This window comes from Porites lutea, chromosome 12 (genome assembly GCF_958299795.1).
Source record: "Porites lutea chromosome 12, jaPorLute2.1, whole genome shotgun sequence".
Lineage (NCBI taxonomy): Eukaryota > Metazoa > Cnidaria > Anthozoa > Scleractinia > Poritidae > Porites > Porites lutea.
In genome coordinates, this window is record NC_133212.1 from 19,594,411 (window position 1) to 19,613,097 (window position 18,687).

The window sequence follows — 18,687 nt, forward strand, 5'->3', positions numbered from 1 at the left end:
TAAGTTTGAGCGCAGGCTGCAACTCATTCCAGAGAGAGGTTGCTCTATATTGAAAGGTCCTTTGGCCGCTGGCAGTGCGGAAGAGTGGTATGTTCAAAAGTTGAGAATTTCTCGTATTCCTTGTCGAGACGGCGGATCTTCCAACGAGCTTTGATGTCAAATACTCCGGAGCACAACTCGTCATGCACTTAAAAACCAGAACAGCAAAACGAAAATAAAGTTGTTGCCTGATTGGTAGCCAGCGCAAGTCTTTTAGCAAAGGAGTTATGTGATCGAATTTTTTAGCGCCGCTCAAAATACGACAAGCGAAATTCTGTACTGCTTGGAGCTTGTCCAGATTAGTTTGAGTAGTATTGCTCCAAACAGAAGAGCAATAGAATAATTTACTAAAAACTAAGGCATTTATAATAATAATTAGCGCGTGTTTATTAAAAATATGCTTAACGCGGTTAATTTGACCCAAACGTGACATGCATGAGGATACAGTAGAAACAATATGCTCATTATATGTTAAGTTAGAGTCCAGTGTGACACCAAGGTCTCTTGCAGCCTTAACGGGCTCGAGTTCCTTCCCCAATAGAAATAGCCTAAAGTCGCTAACCTTAGCAGTCATTTGCCGGCTGCCGAATATCACTAGTTTTGTTTTATCTGGGTTGAGTAAAAGCTGATTATCAAAGCACCAATTCCTAATGCTTAACAAGTCCTTGTTCATTTTTTCTATCGTTTCGTGCTGATCGCGGAGTTGAAATGACATGAGAAGTTTGGTATCGTCGACGTAACACTGCGATGTACAATTTTCTGGCACAGAAGGGAGATCATTAACGTAGATGTTAAAGAGTAATGGGCCAAGGATGCTCCCTTGTGGAACGCCAGAACTAACAGGTAGTTTGGTCGACAGAGTTGTATTTATTCGCACAAATTGGTATCGCGAGGTTAAATAGCTTCCGAGCCATTTTATCGCAGGTCTGGACGCACCAATGTCCTGTAACTTAGCGAGGAGTATTTGATGGTCAATACTGTCGAAAGCTTTGCTTAGATCAAGGAGGACAACTGCAGTCAGTTTCTTTTTGTCAATGGCATTTAGGTAGATATCATAGATATGTGTCGGTACCAAGTATATTTATCAACGAAAAAGAAACACTAGTGGAGAACAGTGTTGTTCTTTTACAGGTGGTAACTGACTACTCCTTACCAGTTCGGCATCCGTAAAACTCGACTCTCATAGATATGTGTCGGTACCATCCCCATGGGTGGATACGCACAAAGCGGCATCTAAGAGCGGGGATGAAAGGGTGGCAGACAACGGTATTCTGGTCGCGGTTACCTGGGAAATACTGAAAAATAGAAGCGAAAACAGTTGACAAAATATAATAATTAAAATTACCAAAGCACTAAGTTAACTAAGCATCAGATGAGAAGTCGCAACGCTACCCTGAGTACCAGGGGTTTTTCCCCAGACGAGACGGAGTGTTTCGGGCTCAGCACGAACTTTCAGCGCGGGTTACTGTAAAGAGTTGACCAAATGAAAGTAACGCTTAAATCACACAAAATACGAAAACATACAAACAATCTGAAACTTTACAATTTACCAGACCAATTAGCTTTTCTGACAAAACAATACCTTGATATTATTTCGCTCCTTGTACGGCCGGTAATTAACAGCATCCAAGCTGCGAGTCACGTAATACTGCGTGACCCACTGGTTTAAGTCCTGCCTCCCTTGAGTGCAAATTCTGATAATTTTTGCTGGTCCAGCGAAGTCAACTTGAAGCCATTGATATCGATTATTGTACTGAGACGACCACGCCCCTATGTAGCGTCCATGGCGACGGATGTTAAGACGAGCTCGGTAAGGACCATGGTATTTGTCCCAGCGGGAGGATGACGTCATGAAGTGATTTTTCAGTCGATTGTCCTGAAGTCCCATTGGACGATTACACAATTTTCCTATTGTTCAAATTTGAATCGTTATTAAAAACGCGGAGTAATTAAGTAGGTGTAGAGGGCTACTATAGCATAACTACAATTCACAGCCTGATTTTGACCTGGTTCTTGATTGTGTACCACGAAACAACATTTCCCAATATGGTGGTCAAAACGATAGTTCTTCTCTACCCTGAAGAAGCAAACTGTTCAACTACAAAATAACGGATTCGCTGGAAGGAATTTATTGCTATCCGCTGTTGAGGGGATGCGAGTTTTTCGCATGGCCAACTCTACTTGTACCGTCGTTACCAATTTAAACGATAAACAGAAAGGAATACAATGTTTACTAAAGAGTCTTTTGTCCAATGGAATACGATGATTGCACGTCCAGGGCCCAAGTCAAGGAGTTAGGATGTGCTAGGCACTATATTGGGTGCCTCCACAAAAAGTAAAAACGACGTCAACACCTACCCCTTCCCTAACGCAGGGTTAACACTTAAAATTTGGGGGTTGGAAGTTGGGTGGGTAAGAATCTTATACGGATCGAAATGAAATACGCGATGTACGAAAAGCGCAAAGGTTTGTAAAGAACATTTTAATTACCAGGAGTTATATGGGTACAAAAGACAGCAATTCTCTCTATGACTCGTATTTTGTCAGCTGTCTGAGGCGATAAGGGGAAGAAAAAAGGAATCCTTGTAACGTAACTCTGTTTGCGAGCTATCTTCATAATTTCAAGGTTCATGGTACATACCTAGTCTACAGCCGAACAACTCCAGTCTCATCGCAATCCAGCCGTACCAGGACTTTGGGTTAATACGAATGTAACGCGCTCTTATGGCGGGGCGTAGCCTGTGCACCACCACAAAGTAACGTTCACTGTTTCCTTGGAAGAGCTGAAATAATGCCAGCGAAAACGCCAGTAAAAGAGAGAAACTCTTACAGTTATGGCCACAGTTTTTCAATAGCTGGATAGTGAGTGCTTTTCCCTGGATAAATCACTATTCAGTGCACAACCATTAGGCAAACCAACTGCACTATCAACTGGATGGAGATTTATCCGCGGTGGACAGCGCTATCCACCTTTTGAACGACTGGAACCAGAAGTTACTATATAAACCGTGCCTTACTGACCAAGCGCGAGCAAAGATGACCGGATGTTGGGCAAGCTCTCTTATTGCGTTTTAATGGACAGAGAAGATGTCGGGGTCCATACAAACGCAAAACCAGGCCAATATTTGGCGACCTTGACCGAACAAGCTTGGTCACTAAAAAATTTATAATATGGCTTGCGGGACCTTGTGGGAAAACTCGAGAAGGTAGTATAGACCTATCTTGCCCCGTCGGGTATCCAATCAAATCGCAGGATTCGCTTTATCTTGCCTGCTCGGGAAACCAGCCACACGATAAAAAAGGTTAGTGGACACATGTGCACATTGCGTACCAACCATGTTGAGACAAAAAAAGAAACATCCTTACCCTGGTTCTTCTCGCTTGCTTGTAAGGGAAAAATCTGACACCATTATTGCTGTAGGAAACAGTGTATGACGTCACCCATTGATTGGCATCATATCGAGCCTGGGTAGCGATTCGCTTGACAATTGAAACAGTTCCCAGATCAACCTGCAACCATTGTTTCGCGTTCCTATACTTAGCGATCCAGCCTCCTCTGGTTTGGCCTCGATTCTGCGCCTGAGGTCTGGCACACCAGGGACCGTAGTAGTGGTTGTACATGGAAGAAGCGGTGAACATAGAACGAGTGATGCGGCCATCTTGGATTCCAAGTGGGACGTCACACCGATCTGTGCAAAGCACGAAATGGTATGATGATGAGAAGGATAAGCAACGAAACTGTTCGGACACTATCAACATATTTAGTCTGTGCGAATTATAAATAATTGCAAACAAAAAATACTTCTTAAGACTGCTTATAAATATAACTTTGTAGATAACTATTATGTAGCTGAATACATTCACCGAAATTTAGTCTTCATCTTTTGGGGTTTTAATTTTCTATTAGTTTGAATTAAAGTCTAAGTATGAACAAGATAACATCCCATTGGGACAAGATATTTGCAATTTCAAGTATCCAAGTTTTCAAAGAAAAGATGCAGCCTACCAAAAGAAGACTATTTTTAAAGGTGGCCATCATAAATACTAAGATTGAAATCATTGTTGTTTCTTTTTCCCTTTTCTCCTTCTCTTTCACTTTCTCTCCTCTTCCTTATTTGTAGTATTCCAGTATTCCTTCGCATGACATGAGATGATACCCTCAAATAGAGTAATGACCGTGATACGGGCTAACGCCCTTAGGAAGACTAACGTCCGCAGGTAGACCAATTAAAAAAGCAACTTACCAACTGCACATCCGTAGAATTCAGCCCTCAGACACGGATAGCCATGCCAGCCTCGAGGATGAAGACGGATGAAGCGAGCTCTAATGGCAGGGTTAATGGCGTTCATTTTAATGCTGTTCTGGTCGCGATTTGCTTGTAAAAGCTGTTGACGATTAAACAAAAAATAAGGAATTTAGCGACGCGTTCTCAAACTCATCATCGCTGTACAGAGAAAGGGAATCACGAGCTAAAAATCTTGTGTATTCATAGCTTATGATCGTGAGTATCATCGTCATCATCATCTTCATTATTATCCTCAGTTTTTTTTAATTTCATATTTTTTTATTTTCACTTTCATCCTCATCCTAGTTTTCATTTTCATATTCATATTCATATTCCTTTTCATCCTCATCCTCGTGCTCATTTTTGCTTTCATCCTCATCCTCATCTTCATTCTCATTTCCATTCTCATGTTCTTTGTCATAATAACCCTTATTCTCATTTTCATTCTCATTCTCATTCTCTTGACGAAGCGATGGCGGTGCAGTTAAGTACGACAAAAAAGGCAACAAAAAACGTGCAACTTTTTTTGCAAGATTGCTGCAAAACGAGTTGAATAGCGATGTTGCGCTTTTTACCACCAACGAGAACAAACCCTCATTTGTTAGAAGAAGGGTTCGAAAGTGGGTAACAAAACGCGCAACATCGGTATTCGACTCGTTATGCAACAATGTTGCAAAACGAGTGGCCGTTTTTTGTTGCCCGTTTCTCTGTAACGTAACGTCATACAAGTTCCCTTTTATATCCCTAGTAACGCAATACATTTTAATATTTTTTAATTTTTTTGACGTCGCGGTTGCGGCGCGGTTATCATCGCAAAAGATCCCTTTCGAAGCCCTAATAACGCAATACAACTTCACCAGTTAATCTGGTTGCTCAGCAAAAACCAGTTGTTATGTTTTCTGATCTTTCTTACCTTGTTAACACTTCTGAACCGATACATTGCCCAGTGAATGTTGTCAGCACTAAACGACACATAGTACGACGTTATCCAGTGCCCCACATCCTGTCTTCCTTGAGTAGCAATTTTAGTAGTCTTCATCGGTCTACCAAAGTCGACTTTGAACCACTGATTATAATTCTTGTATTTTGCGCACCACGCCCCAATATACCTCCCGGTCTTAACTCTTCCCAGTCTCCCAAGCCATGCAGCATGGAAACGGTTGTACGATGATGAGGCGGTGATCTTGTGATTGCGTATACGACCATTTCGCATACCCAAGGGGCGGTTACAAAGGGACGCTAGGAATGGGAGAAAGGATAGATACAGAGGCTTTACAAGGTAGTATAACATACGACATAACTTAAAACTTTGCCGAAAAGCTACAAGGTTAAAACCTAAGATTCCAGCCAACCTTCACAGTTTGTTGTTTCTTAAACGTCTAGGAAACGAGATTTGCTTTTTAAGCGGGCAAGCAACAAATAGCCCTTATGCATGTTTACGTCAGATGAACAAATTTCACAAACAAGCCTCGTTTTGAAATTGCAAAAGAACTCAGGAGATGCTGTTCGCCGATTGGGCACAATAATACAAAGCATTTTTTTGCCCAATCAGGAGCCACCATTCGCTTGACCGTTTCGACATGGTGTTGTTAGTCTCGATACCCAGGGGTTCTTCCGCTCGTGCTTGGAAACGTTTGTCGCGCCTTTCCTCCCGACCCTGGCGACTGACTGTCCCTGTGTCTCTAAGGTTGATTGATGCTCGGTGTCCAATACCATGAGCATATCAACATCAGCTGACAAGCAAAATCAGTGGCCCAATCGCATTCTTACCCGAGCAGCCGTAAAGCTCCGCTCTCATGGAAATCCAGCCGTACCAACTTCTTGGGTAGATGCGGACGTAAATGGCTTTGAACGGTCTGACAAACTGATGATAAACTACGGAATGACGATCTGTGTTTCCGTTGAATATCTAAAAAAAATAACAAACAAAAGAAACAATTTACGTTTTTTAAAATAGGAAACTAACAACTTCGGGCAAGCACACCCATGTAACCGAACAAACCAATCAAAACTTGGAGCAAACATATGCAACGCGCACCATATCGGCGGAAACGCGTGCCCGCAAGCTATGATCGGTTTCAGTTCTTCGTCCTTTCAGCAACCAAACTCGGGTAGGCGGGTCATCCTTTTAGCCGAGGCAACTCTTTGTTCTCATGTAAACGGTTTGCCAAGTTTTGCACGGAAATGAAGGCAAAGTTGGCTCGCCCAAGGTACTGAGCTCGAGTAGGTGAGTGATCCTTCAACCCGAAACAATTTTTCTCCATATAAACAATGACTTAGAGGGCGTATGACCATGTAATTTTTGACATCAGACAGAACTTAATATACTTGTGACTTAAGGCATATATGCCCGCTGCAATACATTACCTTGACTCGCCTATTTTCTCTGTATGGTCTGAAGCTCATTCCATCAACGCTGTATCTGACTGTGTAGCTTCTTACCCACTGATTGGCGTTCTGTCGGCCCTGAGTAGCCACGCCTTTTATACGCATTAACTCCACAAAGTTCACTTGGAACCACTGACCCACACGATTTCTGCGCACGCTCCATGAGTAGATACTATTGAGTCGGCCATACCAGGGTGAAAGGCGATAGTTATAATAACTTGAGGCAGTCAAATGTCCGTTTGGAACCCGTTTGTCTTCTAAACCAAGTGGCATGACACAACGATCTGAAAATTGGAGGGAATTTTTCAAAAAGGTATTAACAATTTTTAAAGTGAAAATAATGAAAACCACTACCTTGAAGAAGAGATTTAGAAAGGTGATGGTAATTACTAACTCTAAACTTTACGAGCTTTGTTGGTGTTGGTATTGTTTCTTTTTTTTCATGAATCACTGATCATTTGAGAAGGTATAGCACACACTCTACAGTTTGAAAGAGTATTTCACTTTACGTCGACAACCACTTTGAAGTCGGTCTACTTCTCAGTCCGGGCTCGCGGCTATAGCAATCCATCTTCATTTTGACAGTATAGATCTTCTCAGTTTCTAGATATCGGCTGAGACACTCCTTCTCGTAATCGAAACATTACAATACGAATTTCCGGGAGGTTTGGAGGGGCCTCGGAGGGACGACGGAGCTGAGGGGGGCTGGGGAGGGCTTCCCCCACTTCAAGTCACTGGTCAGCTCCCTACTTGGAAATATGTTCCGCCGTCCAAATCCCGGTAGAACCTTCATAGAGTTTACAGGCTTTTGGTTGCCTCTTTAGTTTTTGGATCAGCAAATGAAAACAATTAGGACTCTATGCAAGGTTTCTTGAGGGATAAATATTTGTTTTGTAATCATTTTGTAGCCGCTCTCAGGAGAAGAACTTGTCATTCATCTCACCTTCTCTACATCCGTAAAACTCCACCCGCATGGATATGTGTCGGTACCATCCCCACGGATGAACCCGGATGATGTACGCCTTGATCCTGGGATAAAGCCCGTGCTGGACTACACTGTTTTGATCTCTGTTTCCTGTGAAATACTTAAGGATGTGTTCTACAAGTTAGCAAACTATTTTACATGTTGTCGTTGTTCCTTTTAAAATAGTTAGTTTTATAGCAAAATTTGTAAGTGCCTCGTTAGCGCAGTAGGCAGCGCGTCAGTCTCATAATCTATAAAGAAGAAATCTGAAGGTCGTGAGTTCGATCCTCACACGGGGCACGGGATCTTTTCCCTTTTTGAAGGCAATGAAATTGGCAAAATGCAGGAAAAAGTAAAATACAACTTTGTACGTAAACATTGGAACAAAAACAGTGAAAACGAGACGAAGTCAAAAGCATTTCATTTATTGTGTATAGTGTATTCATTTTTAGTCTGCTGTAGACGAAATTTAACAAGCCTTTCCTTTTTGCTGCTCTCTGAAGACCAAGAGTTTAACGTGAAAAATTAACCTCGACTCTCTTACCTTTCGATTACTGTTTTGTTTGTAGTGCGCAAAATGTATCCCATCCTGACTGAACGACAAATAATACTGAGTAACCCACTGACGGTAATCCTTTCGCCCTTGCGTAGCAACCTTCACCACCCGTGTGGCGCGACCAAAGTTAACCTGATACCACTGGAGACGATTGTTATGGCGCGCGCACCAGGCTCCACTCTTTCCGCGCTGGTGGAAATAAAGTCTGCCGTTGTTAGGGCCGTGATTTCGGTCCCAGCTGGATGAAGCGCTCAGTTGTGATGAACGGATACGGCCATTTTGTAAGCCCAGGGGCTTGTTGCACCTTGGTCCTACAATATAGACAATCCCGCGAAAATATCGTTTTAGCACTTCACCTTCGACGGTTCGATATGGAGATATTAAGTTAAAATTTAACAATTGTGACTTTGGATGAAATCGTAAGATATTACCTTTGAAATAAAGCTACTAAGGAGTACTTTCTTTGGTGACGTTTTCTATGCTGAACATTAACTTTTTGAGTCTGTGGATGAAAAGTGTAAACATTCACGCACGCGGCGAGAAAGGAGCCTCCCCGTGTCGCGTGTCAAGCACTCCACGCTTAAAAAAGCCTAAAAACCGCAGAAAGTAATGCCCGTTCTACAGGCTATTAGAGAGCTTTAGATTCTAAGACGAGTACGACTACGAGTACGAGATTCTCTCAATACTAAGTAGAGCACGCGCGTGAGCCAGCATCATTTTGGCGGGCAAATGTGGTAGCCGTCGTCACTCTGCTACGAGTCTTAGCGAGAATGTCGAAGTGGCGGAAACAAGTTATCAAATGTTAGTAGTTTTATCATTTTAAGATGGGGAGAGGGTATAACCTCCTTCACTAAAGGTAACAGTGCTAACTTTCCTAGTAACAAATGGTAAAATGAAGCTTTCGGGAAGTCTATATTTTGAGAATACGCGAAAAAACTTTAAGTCAAATCTCGTACTCGTAGTCGTCCTCGTCCTTGAATCTAAAGGTCTCTATTTACTTACCGACTACACAGCCATAAAATTCCACACGCATAGAGATCCAGCTATACCACGTGACTGGGTGTATCCTGAAAAAGCGAGCTGTGATGCGTTTTTTCAGCCGGTGCCGCACGATTATGAATCGATCGTAATTGCCTTGGAATATCTAAAGGTAAAAGAACGGGTGAATTAAACATTTTAACTAAAACTACGTTATCTCAAAGAGCCTGCCCAAAGACATCTTCTATGAAGCAAAGGAAAAAGAAACGTCTGCAAGTAGACTGAACTGAGCATATCAAAAAGACCACGATTGCAGTATACACAGTATACACTTTGCAAGAGTAAAACAAGGGATTATCGATTGCGTGTTAAACGTCACATAGACACATTCTGTTAGGTCTCCTCGCCATTTTTTTCTACGTAATTTCTATTATTGTGTGGCAAATAAATAAAACAAATAAAACAAACAAGCAAGAGCCCTCACCCGTGTACGCCTGCCTTCCCTGTAAGGAGCGAACTTGTAGCCATTTCTACTGTAGGATACATAATAACTCGTAACCCATTGAGCTGAGTTCTGTCTTCCCTGAGTAGCGACGCCTGACACTGTCGAAAGCGCGCCAAAATCCACCTGCAGCCACTGACGTCTGTCTCGTTTCTTTGCGCACCAGGCCCCTCCCTGCCTCCCGTACCGCCGTCTGTTGAGCCTTGCGTTAAACGGTCCACAGTAGTAGTTATAGAAGGAAGAGGCGCGTATGAGTGGATCCGGTACACGACCATCTTCAAGACCCAGGGGCATGTCACAACGATCTGATGAAAAGAAATTGTCATTAACAATCGTCAAATGTGAAGAATCTTCAGGATGCGAAAACAAGTGAAGAATTGTTTTGTCATATTTAACCACAGCCGAATGAGGATTGACAAAGTCCTTACTTATCTTTAAAGCGATAAAAGTTTGGCAATGAGGAATGCAAGGAATGTTGGGAAGGAAACATTTTCGTACGGGCCTCCATTGATTCAACACGTTTCTTTTAAGTTGTTCGAGCAGCGACCGTGACGAGACTGAGGTTGTGAACTGTCAGCAGCAAGACAAGCTTGAGTAGCATAACTCAGTTACGGTTCCAGACCTTCAGATAAGGGGGGGGGGGGCGGTCATCCAGATCCTGAAATAAGGGGGGAGTCTCAAAAAAAATTTTTCGGCCATTCGGGCCTCAGTTTGGTCTAAAAATAAGGGGGGCAAGGGCCGCCAAGGCCCCTCCCCCGGATCCGCCACTGTTAAACTTATATTATGTCAGTACGAACGTTATGCCAAGTATTCTAGTATGTAATAACAAATGAAAGTAAGTGAAGTGTAGAATGTAAATAGCAAAAGTGGAAGGAAAAAATGAAGAGAGTGTTTGGGCCTTCTGACTCTGCATAACTTGATTCAAATTTCTTTGAATGGTGAATGATTCCAGGATAGGCCGTGCTCAAAACGTAAACATATGTTCCAAGTATAGTCAGTTTTTAGGACTAGGACAGAAGACGACAAAGTCATTAACTGCATACAAAGATTAATCCGCCAATACATACAGTAGCACCTCTGTACAACGGCCACCTTGGGGACAGAAGAAAGTGGCCATTGTAGAGAGGTTGAAAGAAGAGTGAATACATGGACTGCCCGCCCCCTCCCCCCCCTCCAAAAAAAAAGGCCGTTGTAGAGAGGTGGCCATTGTAGAGAGGTTGAAAGAAGAGTGAATACATGGACTGCCCGCCTCCTCCCCCCTCCCCCAAAAAAAAAATGGCCGTCGTAGAGAGGTGGCCGTTGTAGAGAGGTTGAAAGAAGAGTGAATACATGGACTGCCCCCCCACCCCCTTCCCCCCCAAAAAATGGCCGTCGTAGAGAGGTGGCCGTTAGTAGAGGTCCGACTGTAATATCATTTCTAACTTTGAGAGTGAACTCATTTATTTTCCACTTTAGAAAACTACTACTATATCACTTACTCCATGGTCCTCCATACAGCTCCAGTCGCATTGAAATGTGCGATCTCCAGCCACGTGGTATGATTCGAACATAACGGCCGTAAATTGGAGGATCGATGGAATGTGTTTGAACTGACATCCGGTCTCTGTTGCCTTGGAACGTCTAAACAGCAAGAAAAACGATTAGAAATTCACTTTAGTTGTATTAGTTTTTAGCCGTATTTTAGTTTTATTTTTAATGTATTTTTTACCTTCATTTTAGAGGACCCTCCTGAAAACCACCGTTAGGTGATTGGAGGTCTCCTCGTAAAATATTATATGTTTATTATATTTATCTTCTCAGCCCTTGTTCTTTTTAACAGGTATAATTGTCTTGGGTCTTGAGTATATATTCATTGTAAAAACGCTGGGGAATTACCTAATATAAACTGTTGGACGAAGTTTTTTGCTTTTTTTTGCGCTTTATGACGGTATCCAGCTATTACAAGCCTACGTAATAAGAACATAACTTCTCGGTTGTCAGTGCCATGGAAAAAACTCTACCTTGACGTAATTCCACCAGTGTTTGACTTTGGCGAAGTTGACTCCATCCGAACTAATATACACATAGTACGCAGTGACCCACTGGTCAGCGTCCTGCCGTCCCTGAGTAGCAATTCCTGTGACCTTCATTGACCTTCCCATATCAACCTGCAGCCATTGTTTATAATCATTGCGGCGGGAAGACCAGGCGCCAATGAACCGTCCGCGACGCGACCGGTGAAGCCGCGCCAACCAGGGTGCGTGATTCTGATCCCACTGAGACGAAGCTGTGATGGCCGCATTTTTAATTCGGTAGTTTTGCAGGCCAATAGGTCTGTCGTAAAATCGCTCTGACACAAATAAAGAGTTACACCTTTTAGAAATCACATTAGGGCCTGTTACACAAGGAAAGATAAGACGCGTCTTTCATGAGACGCGTCCTAAATAAGAGGCAAACTATCCCGCATAAATGGCACATAAAGACGCGACTTGGCTAAGACGCGTCTTAACGAAGAACAGGTGTTAAGGACTGTTCTTAGATAAGACGCTTCTTATGAAATTACAAACGATTAATTATGTGCCGTTTACACGGGATAGTTCGCGGCTTATCTAGGACCTGTCTTTTGTAAGACGCGTCATATTTTTCCTCGCATAAATGGCCCTATTGAGTGTTTCCACTCACGTGGCTAGGATCTATGCAAATTTATTGGAACAAAAGAAAGCGTTTGCATAAGAAAGGAGTTCAACTCCCACAGGACTGGTTTGGGACACCAACATGGCCGCCGTTTCATTGTTTTGAGACACCAATATGGTCGCCGTGACGTCATGTGAAACGCCACTTGAGTAAGGCAGGCACTGTGAACGCACTTCCCCAAAAGCGTGGGAAAACAAAGCATACAAGCCAAAGAGGTCCACTCCATTCAAACATCTGAATTTTCATAATTTCTCTAAGTACCAACTTAAAAATTCAAAAACACAACGGATTACCACTAGTTACAACAAACGTTACTGAAAATTAACCTTACCTCGTGCACGACATCCATACAGCTCCACACGTATGGCAATGTAACTATACCAAGATCGGGGGTGAATACGAATAAACTGTGCTTTTATCGCTGGCAAAATCTTGTGACCCACCGTGTGATAAATGTCATAATTACCTTGAAAGACCTACAGAGAGAGAAAATACTTAATACAATTTTAAGTTAAGGAGATAATTATATTAATATTTGGAAATATACAAAGAGAAAAAATTATGATAATAATAAAAATAATACTAATAGTAGTAAATAGAATGCTTAATTGCTCATTTGTAAATTAAGAGAAGGTTTAAAATTCCTAATGTTGTTAGATCCAGTTACTAAATAAGTTAAAGAGAATCGCTTCATTAACAAGTTGATTCAAAATAAAGGCTGACCACTTTGTTTGTACGAAAGAGTAAAGACAGTGGAAAATTATTGTTTATTGATAACTCTCATTTCAAAATAAGAATGCACTGAGTTACTTTGTTGAAGGGGGCAGGCACAAAAGAGAAATTACCGTATTTCCTTGAAAAACCGCCCGGCGCTTATTTAAAATTTCGGCTGAAAGGATAGGTGCTTATGGGAAGAGGGCGCTTAATCGAGGGGGGCGCTTATTAAGTTCTCCTGTTGGTAATCAAGCGTACCTTAGTTACATTATACAGTTTACACATAGAGTTATCATTAAAGAGGCAATAGAAACAGGTTTTACTTGTATCCCTACTATTAAGGTTTCCTTGTATCCCTACTATTAAAAAAAGTGATGGGGAAGGGGAGGAGGGCCCTTATTCTAGGGGGTGCATGTTTGATATTTTGGCCTAAGAGGTGGGCGCTTATTAGAGCGTGGACGCTTATTCCAGGAAATACGGTACACGAAAAAAGATACTACAGTTTGTAAGACAAAATCCAAAACCAACCTTCACTCTACCGTAAGCTACATATGCCCTAAATCGGCTTCCAAATCGGCTGTAGGATAAATGGTAACTTTTGACCCACTGATGGGCTTCTCTACGTCCCTGTGTAGCAATGCCTTTGATAATACTCATCTGCCTCAAGTCAACTTGAAGCCACTGCTTCGTGTTGCGATATCTCGCTACCCAGGCTCCTGTTCGCCCATGACCGGCGTAGATGTTCAGACGCGCTCGGTCAGGTCCGTGATTGTAATTGTACGATGACGATGCCCGAAGATGACCCGACAGGATTCGTTGGTCTTCCATACCCAATGGCATAACACAACGATCTTAACAATAAAGCAAACGTTATTTCCTTAAAACTGCGTATGTTATGCGTCATGACATAATGAGATTAAAGCCAAGTATAACTGGTCTCCCGTTTTCCCTCAGCAACCACCATCGCAAAACACCCGATCTCAGCCTCCAGCGATAACCCAGAGTTGTAGCCATGTTAGAATTAGTTTAAAGTCACTCGACTAAATATGTAGGGAAGAAGAGGACGAAAACGATAGCCCTTCATTTTTAACGCTGGGTCAAGAAAGATAAGTGATCAGTCCACATATTATACGTAAACGAAAAAGTGTTGTACAAAACTGATCAATTCAACGCTAGATCCCTTAGGACTTGAGCAAGTGTGATAAAATCAGTTAGGAGTAGTAACCAGGGTGTTTCTTAGTATTGAAAAATCATTGTTAGTTGTATTGTGTAATGGTGTGCGTTATAGTTCAATGTCTTTTCAGCCTTTTGTATTACATCATTTAGTGATCGCATCAATCCGCAACATCAAGAAACTGTAATAAGTACACTGTAAGCAGTATCTTTTAGTATATGATTGTTGCTAATAACGTCATTCATACCACGCTCGTATTCTGCTATGTTTTTACGATCTTGATTTAATACTTAAACATATCTATGGGCAAAATCACATAGCAAGGCGTTGTTCGATCAGTTCTACAGTACTTTGTTCCAGTTTATTCAGGTGAAAACTACCCCTAAAAGATAATTGCCTTTACTTCTAAATTGTACAAAATACCTGTGAGACAACCGTAAAACTCTACTCTCATTGAAATATGTTTGTACCATCTTCTGGGATGAACGCGGATATAGCGGCAACGCAAAATCGGGACGAAAGAATTTGTGACCACAGTGTTTCGATCACGGTTGCCTATGAAGTACTGCAAAATAAACACAGGAAAACAAGGGAAAGTGAGAAAACAAAACACTTTTCAAAACTAGTATGCGATAGTTATTAAAATCCAATAAATTAACTCTTTCTAAAAAACATGAATTTTCAGACAGACAATTCCCTTTTCGATCTGTTCATCTGTAGAGTAATTTCAGCAAGTTTAGACGCAGAGATGCGTCCCAAAAGTCTGCGTTCCAGTTAAAGAATCGGCAACCATGTCTTTTTCTCTCTCGCCCTCCCACCCCTATCATTTATGAGTCACTCTCCCACGAGCGAACGAGGTTTTGCGATACAGGTTTTACTCATCATCATATGATCGGTGCGTTTTCGATTCTTCCGGATTCGTCATGAATCCAGAACATTTTGGTACTGCATTCCTTTTGTCGTTTATACGCAGATACGAGATTTTAAATCCAGATTCTAATTTGAATTTTTTGAATCCGATCACTGTTGAAACCGCAATGTTTTGTAGTGTAAACAATTCTCCCAAAGAAACCTGATACTTTTGGGTTTGTGATCAGACTTTGCGGTCAAACCAAAATGGCGGAACAATGCTTGGTAACCGTCAGTGTGTAAAGGGTGGGAATCTCAATACGTGTCTAATGTAAACGCCTGCGCATCCGAGTAACTTAAGTATAAAAAAAAAAACGGGAAAATTTATGAAGTGTAAAATTTATCAATTGTAAACCTAGCTTAAAAAAAAGTGTAAAATGTGCCCCGTGTGAGGATCGAACTCACGACCCTCAGATTACTACTTTGGATTATGAGACTGACGCGCTGCCTACTGCGCTAACGAGGCACTGATGAGAGTCGTAATGTGCAGAAACATATTGAAAGTAAAACACACAAGGCCAAAACAAGTATCACAAATATTTCCGACAAAACCACAGCTTTTGCTACTGAGCTGAACTTTTAAAGAAATAGGTACAATTGCAAAAGCATTAATTATTCATTAAAGTTAAGACCAATCAACTGGTTATATTTGAGTTAATGCACCCACAAATCAACTGAGTTGATGAATTATTAATTAGAAGCAGTGAAACCTGTAATTAGTGGACAACCACGAGATCTTCGTAGATGTCCGCTTCACGGAAGTGTCCCCTCCATACGGGTTCGTTTTGCAGAAAATATGGGAAAAAACGGTTAAAACAAACTGAGCCATTCCTCAGGTAAATATGGAGTGCCCATGTAATATGTGGTCCGTACAGGTTTCACTGTACGATAAAATATTCGCGGGAGATCTCTATGGGCGTTCACAATGACCCTTCGCTCATGGTTTATCTACAACTTATCAATTAATACATGCTTTCCATACTTTAATATTGTTCCGCTCCTTATAAGGAACAAAGTGCAGCGCGTCAAGACTCCGTGTCACGTAATACTGCGTCACCCACTGCTTAAGGTCCTGACGTCCTTGCGTAGATATCTTAATAATCTTCGCTGCTTTTCCGAAGTCAACTTGCAACCATTGGTAGTAATTGTTGTACTTGGCTGACCAGGCCCCCATGTACCGTCCCCGTCGTCTTCGGTGGAGACGCGCCAGAAAAGGGGCATGGTACCGATCCCACTCAGATGATGACGTAATCCTGTTGTTTTTGATTCGGCCTGTCTGCAATCCCATTGGGCGATTACAAAGAGTTCCTGTTGACACCAAAAAGGATTGTTTTCTAAAAGTGCTCGATATGATTATTGTAGAAGCAGAATGTTCTGCACGTCCCTTGCCTTTTTTAAAATGATGTTCCCAGCAATAAATGCCTGTAACAGTCTGAAATAGAGTATTTAGCACGAAAGTACTAATTGGGGACTCTATTTTTACGTCTCCTATTGGAGACGGGACCGCCATTTTACGTTGCAATCCGAGCCAAACGAAGGTCTAGCCGTTTGCAGGGCAAAGGTAGTACCTTCATTTGTCAGTTATTTTAAGACCCTCAGTATTGGTCGAGCCCCGGGAATCGAACCCGCTACCTGCCGCTCTGCAGTGAAGCACTCTACCGACTGAGCTAATCCTGCCGCTACAAAGAAAATGAATAATTTGTTATTGACCAGTATTGCTTGTAAGTATCATGCTCATTATAACTGGTGCCAATGCTTACGTTGTACGTATACCACTCACCCAGTCTGCAGCCATACAACTCCATTCTCATTGCAATCCACCCGTACCAGGAAATGGGATGAATACGAACGTATCGAGCTTTGATAGTGGGACGGAGCCTATGCTCCACTACAAAGTGACGTTCGATGTTTGCTTGGAATATCTAAACAATAAAGAAAACACAAATCATCTCACAGAGTTTTATTCCTTTAGTTGGAACTTTATTTTAGGAAATTCGTCCAAGCACAGACCACTAAATTACTGTAAATAAAAAGTTAATGAATGACTCTGCAGCCACTTTAAAGCACGTCTAGAAATATGACGTTTCAGCGTTTCCTCGGAAAATGATTCAACACCATTACAAAGACGCATTTTTGGGAAGAAATCGGAGGAAGGCACAGACTAAATTAAATTAAACAAGTTTCCTAACAAACAAACTGATTTACCAAATGGTTGAAATGACTGACCGGTGGACTGATAGACTGACTGACTGACTGGCTGACTGGCTGACTGACTCACCCACTGACTCACTGACTCACTGACTCACTGGCTGACTAAGAGACTGAGAGTCTGACTGAAGCAAATAAGAATTTACCGATTTATTGCCTTCTGACTATAATCTTGGAACCTCACGGGCAAATACTGTAATACCAAGAACCAGAATTGATAATAACAGCAACCAAGACCTGAATCTCGCTCTTAAAATGATATCAAAGACGAAGGGTCTCTAGAGACTCTCAAAAGGAAGCTGAAATTTCAATCTTTGAAGGTATCGTAGATAGAGAAAATTTTCTTTCTGGTCAGCAATCTAATCACGTCGTTTGACATTGTCTTTAGCTGTGACGACGGCGACAGCAACGAGGACGTCAAAAAAGCAATACGTTTATTAAGCAATTGCCGCCATTACACGACTACGACGTGAAAAAGCCGAATTTCACGTTTTATGCAGGACGTAAACAAGCGACGAGGATTTTGTCTTTCTCTATCTAAACTTAGTACGTTCCCTAAGAATTTAATTCCAAGGAAAGTCACTCCTACATTTGACATTTTCAGCAAACTGGAATGACCGCGACATAGTTTGAAAAAACGCGAATTCATTTTAAAAGTGACGTTTTCGCTGTCGTTCCCGTCCTCGAAGCTAAAGTTTCCTTTTACCTGAACTCTTCTCCCTCGTCTGTATGGTATAAACCTGATTCCACTGTTGCTGTATGACAGCGTGTACGACTTGACCCATTGGTTAGCATCATATCGACCCTGGGTAGCGATTCTCTTGACCCTTGTAACCACGCCCAAGTCAACCTGTAACCACTGCTTCCTATTCCGATACTTAGCGATCCAGCCTCCTCTCGTTTGGCCTCTATTCCGCGCCTGAAGTCTGGCGTTCCATGGTCCGTAGTAGTGGTTGTACATGGAAGAGGCGGTCAACATGGCGCGTGAAACACGCCCATCTTGAAATCCGAGGGGAATATCACATCGATCTAAGGTAAGGAATTTTAAGTATAGTCAACTCTCTCTACTAAGGGCCTGTTAACATGGAGGTGGGGGACCTCAGATAGGTGAGGTAATATGCAGCGGGTCACCCCACCTATCATGTAAACGTTATCAAATTCAAATGAGAGATTATATGGACAGCCAGGTTACCTCACCCACCTAGGGCCTAGGGTCCCCCACCTCTACGTAAACTGGCCTTGAGGGAGGGTCAATGAAAATCAGTAAAGAACGGTAGGGAGCAAAACTGGGTTCTA

At 42.1% G+C, this 18,687-nt stretch overlaps 1 protein-coding gene and 2 non-coding genes across 3 annotated transcripts in view; 1 reads left to right on the top strand and 2 right to left on the bottom strand.

The window, feature by feature from the left end:
• LOC140953837 (uncharacterized) overlaps positions 1–18,687 on the bottom strand; it is a 148,203-nt gene that overhangs the window by 94,061 nt on the left and 35,455 nt on the right. The window contains exons 41-60 of the mRNA XM_073403217.1: positions 18,098–18,420; positions 16,964–17,105; positions 16,166–16,491; positions 14,698–14,839; positions 13,629–13,951; positions 12,718–12,862; positions 11,714–12,042; positions 11,192–11,333; positions 9,696–10,018; positions 9,236–9,377; positions 8,222–8,544; positions 7,657–7,798; positions 6,693–6,997; positions 6,096–6,234; positions 5,239–5,564; positions 4,284–4,425; positions 3,406–3,728; positions 2,681–2,822; positions 1,622–1,947; positions 1,193–1,334 (exon numbers count right to left, since the gene is read on the bottom strand). Coding sequence (XP_073259318.1) covers positions 1,193–1,334; positions 1,622–1,947; positions 2,681–2,822; positions 3,406–3,728; positions 4,284–4,425; positions 5,239–5,564; positions 6,096–6,234; positions 6,693–6,997; positions 7,657–7,798; positions 8,222–8,544; positions 9,236–9,377; positions 9,696–10,018; positions 11,192–11,333; positions 11,714–12,042; positions 12,718–12,862; positions 13,629–13,951; positions 14,698–14,839; positions 16,166–16,491; positions 16,964–17,105; positions 18,098–18,420 — 4,647 coding nt within the window. The remainder of the gene's footprint in view (positions 1–1,192; positions 1,335–1,621; positions 1,948–2,680; positions 2,823–3,405; positions 3,729–4,283; positions 4,426–5,238; positions 5,565–6,095; positions 6,235–6,692; positions 6,998–7,656; positions 7,799–8,221; positions 8,545–9,235; positions 9,378–9,695; positions 10,019–11,191; positions 11,334–11,713; positions 12,043–12,717; positions 12,863–13,628; positions 13,952–14,697; positions 14,840–16,165; positions 16,492–16,963; positions 17,106–18,097; positions 18,421–18,687) is intronic.
• On the top strand, positions 7,890–7,977 carry Trnam-cau (transfer RNA methionine (anticodon CAU)). Its single transcript is given in 2 exon segments — positions 7,890–7,926; positions 7,942–7,977. It is a non-coding gene; the product is annotated as a tRNA-Met (tRNA).
• On the bottom strand, positions 15,564–15,649 carry Trnam-cau (transfer RNA methionine (anticodon CAU)). Its single transcript is given in 2 exon segments — positions 15,564–15,599; positions 15,613–15,649. It is a non-coding gene; the product is annotated as a tRNA-Met (tRNA).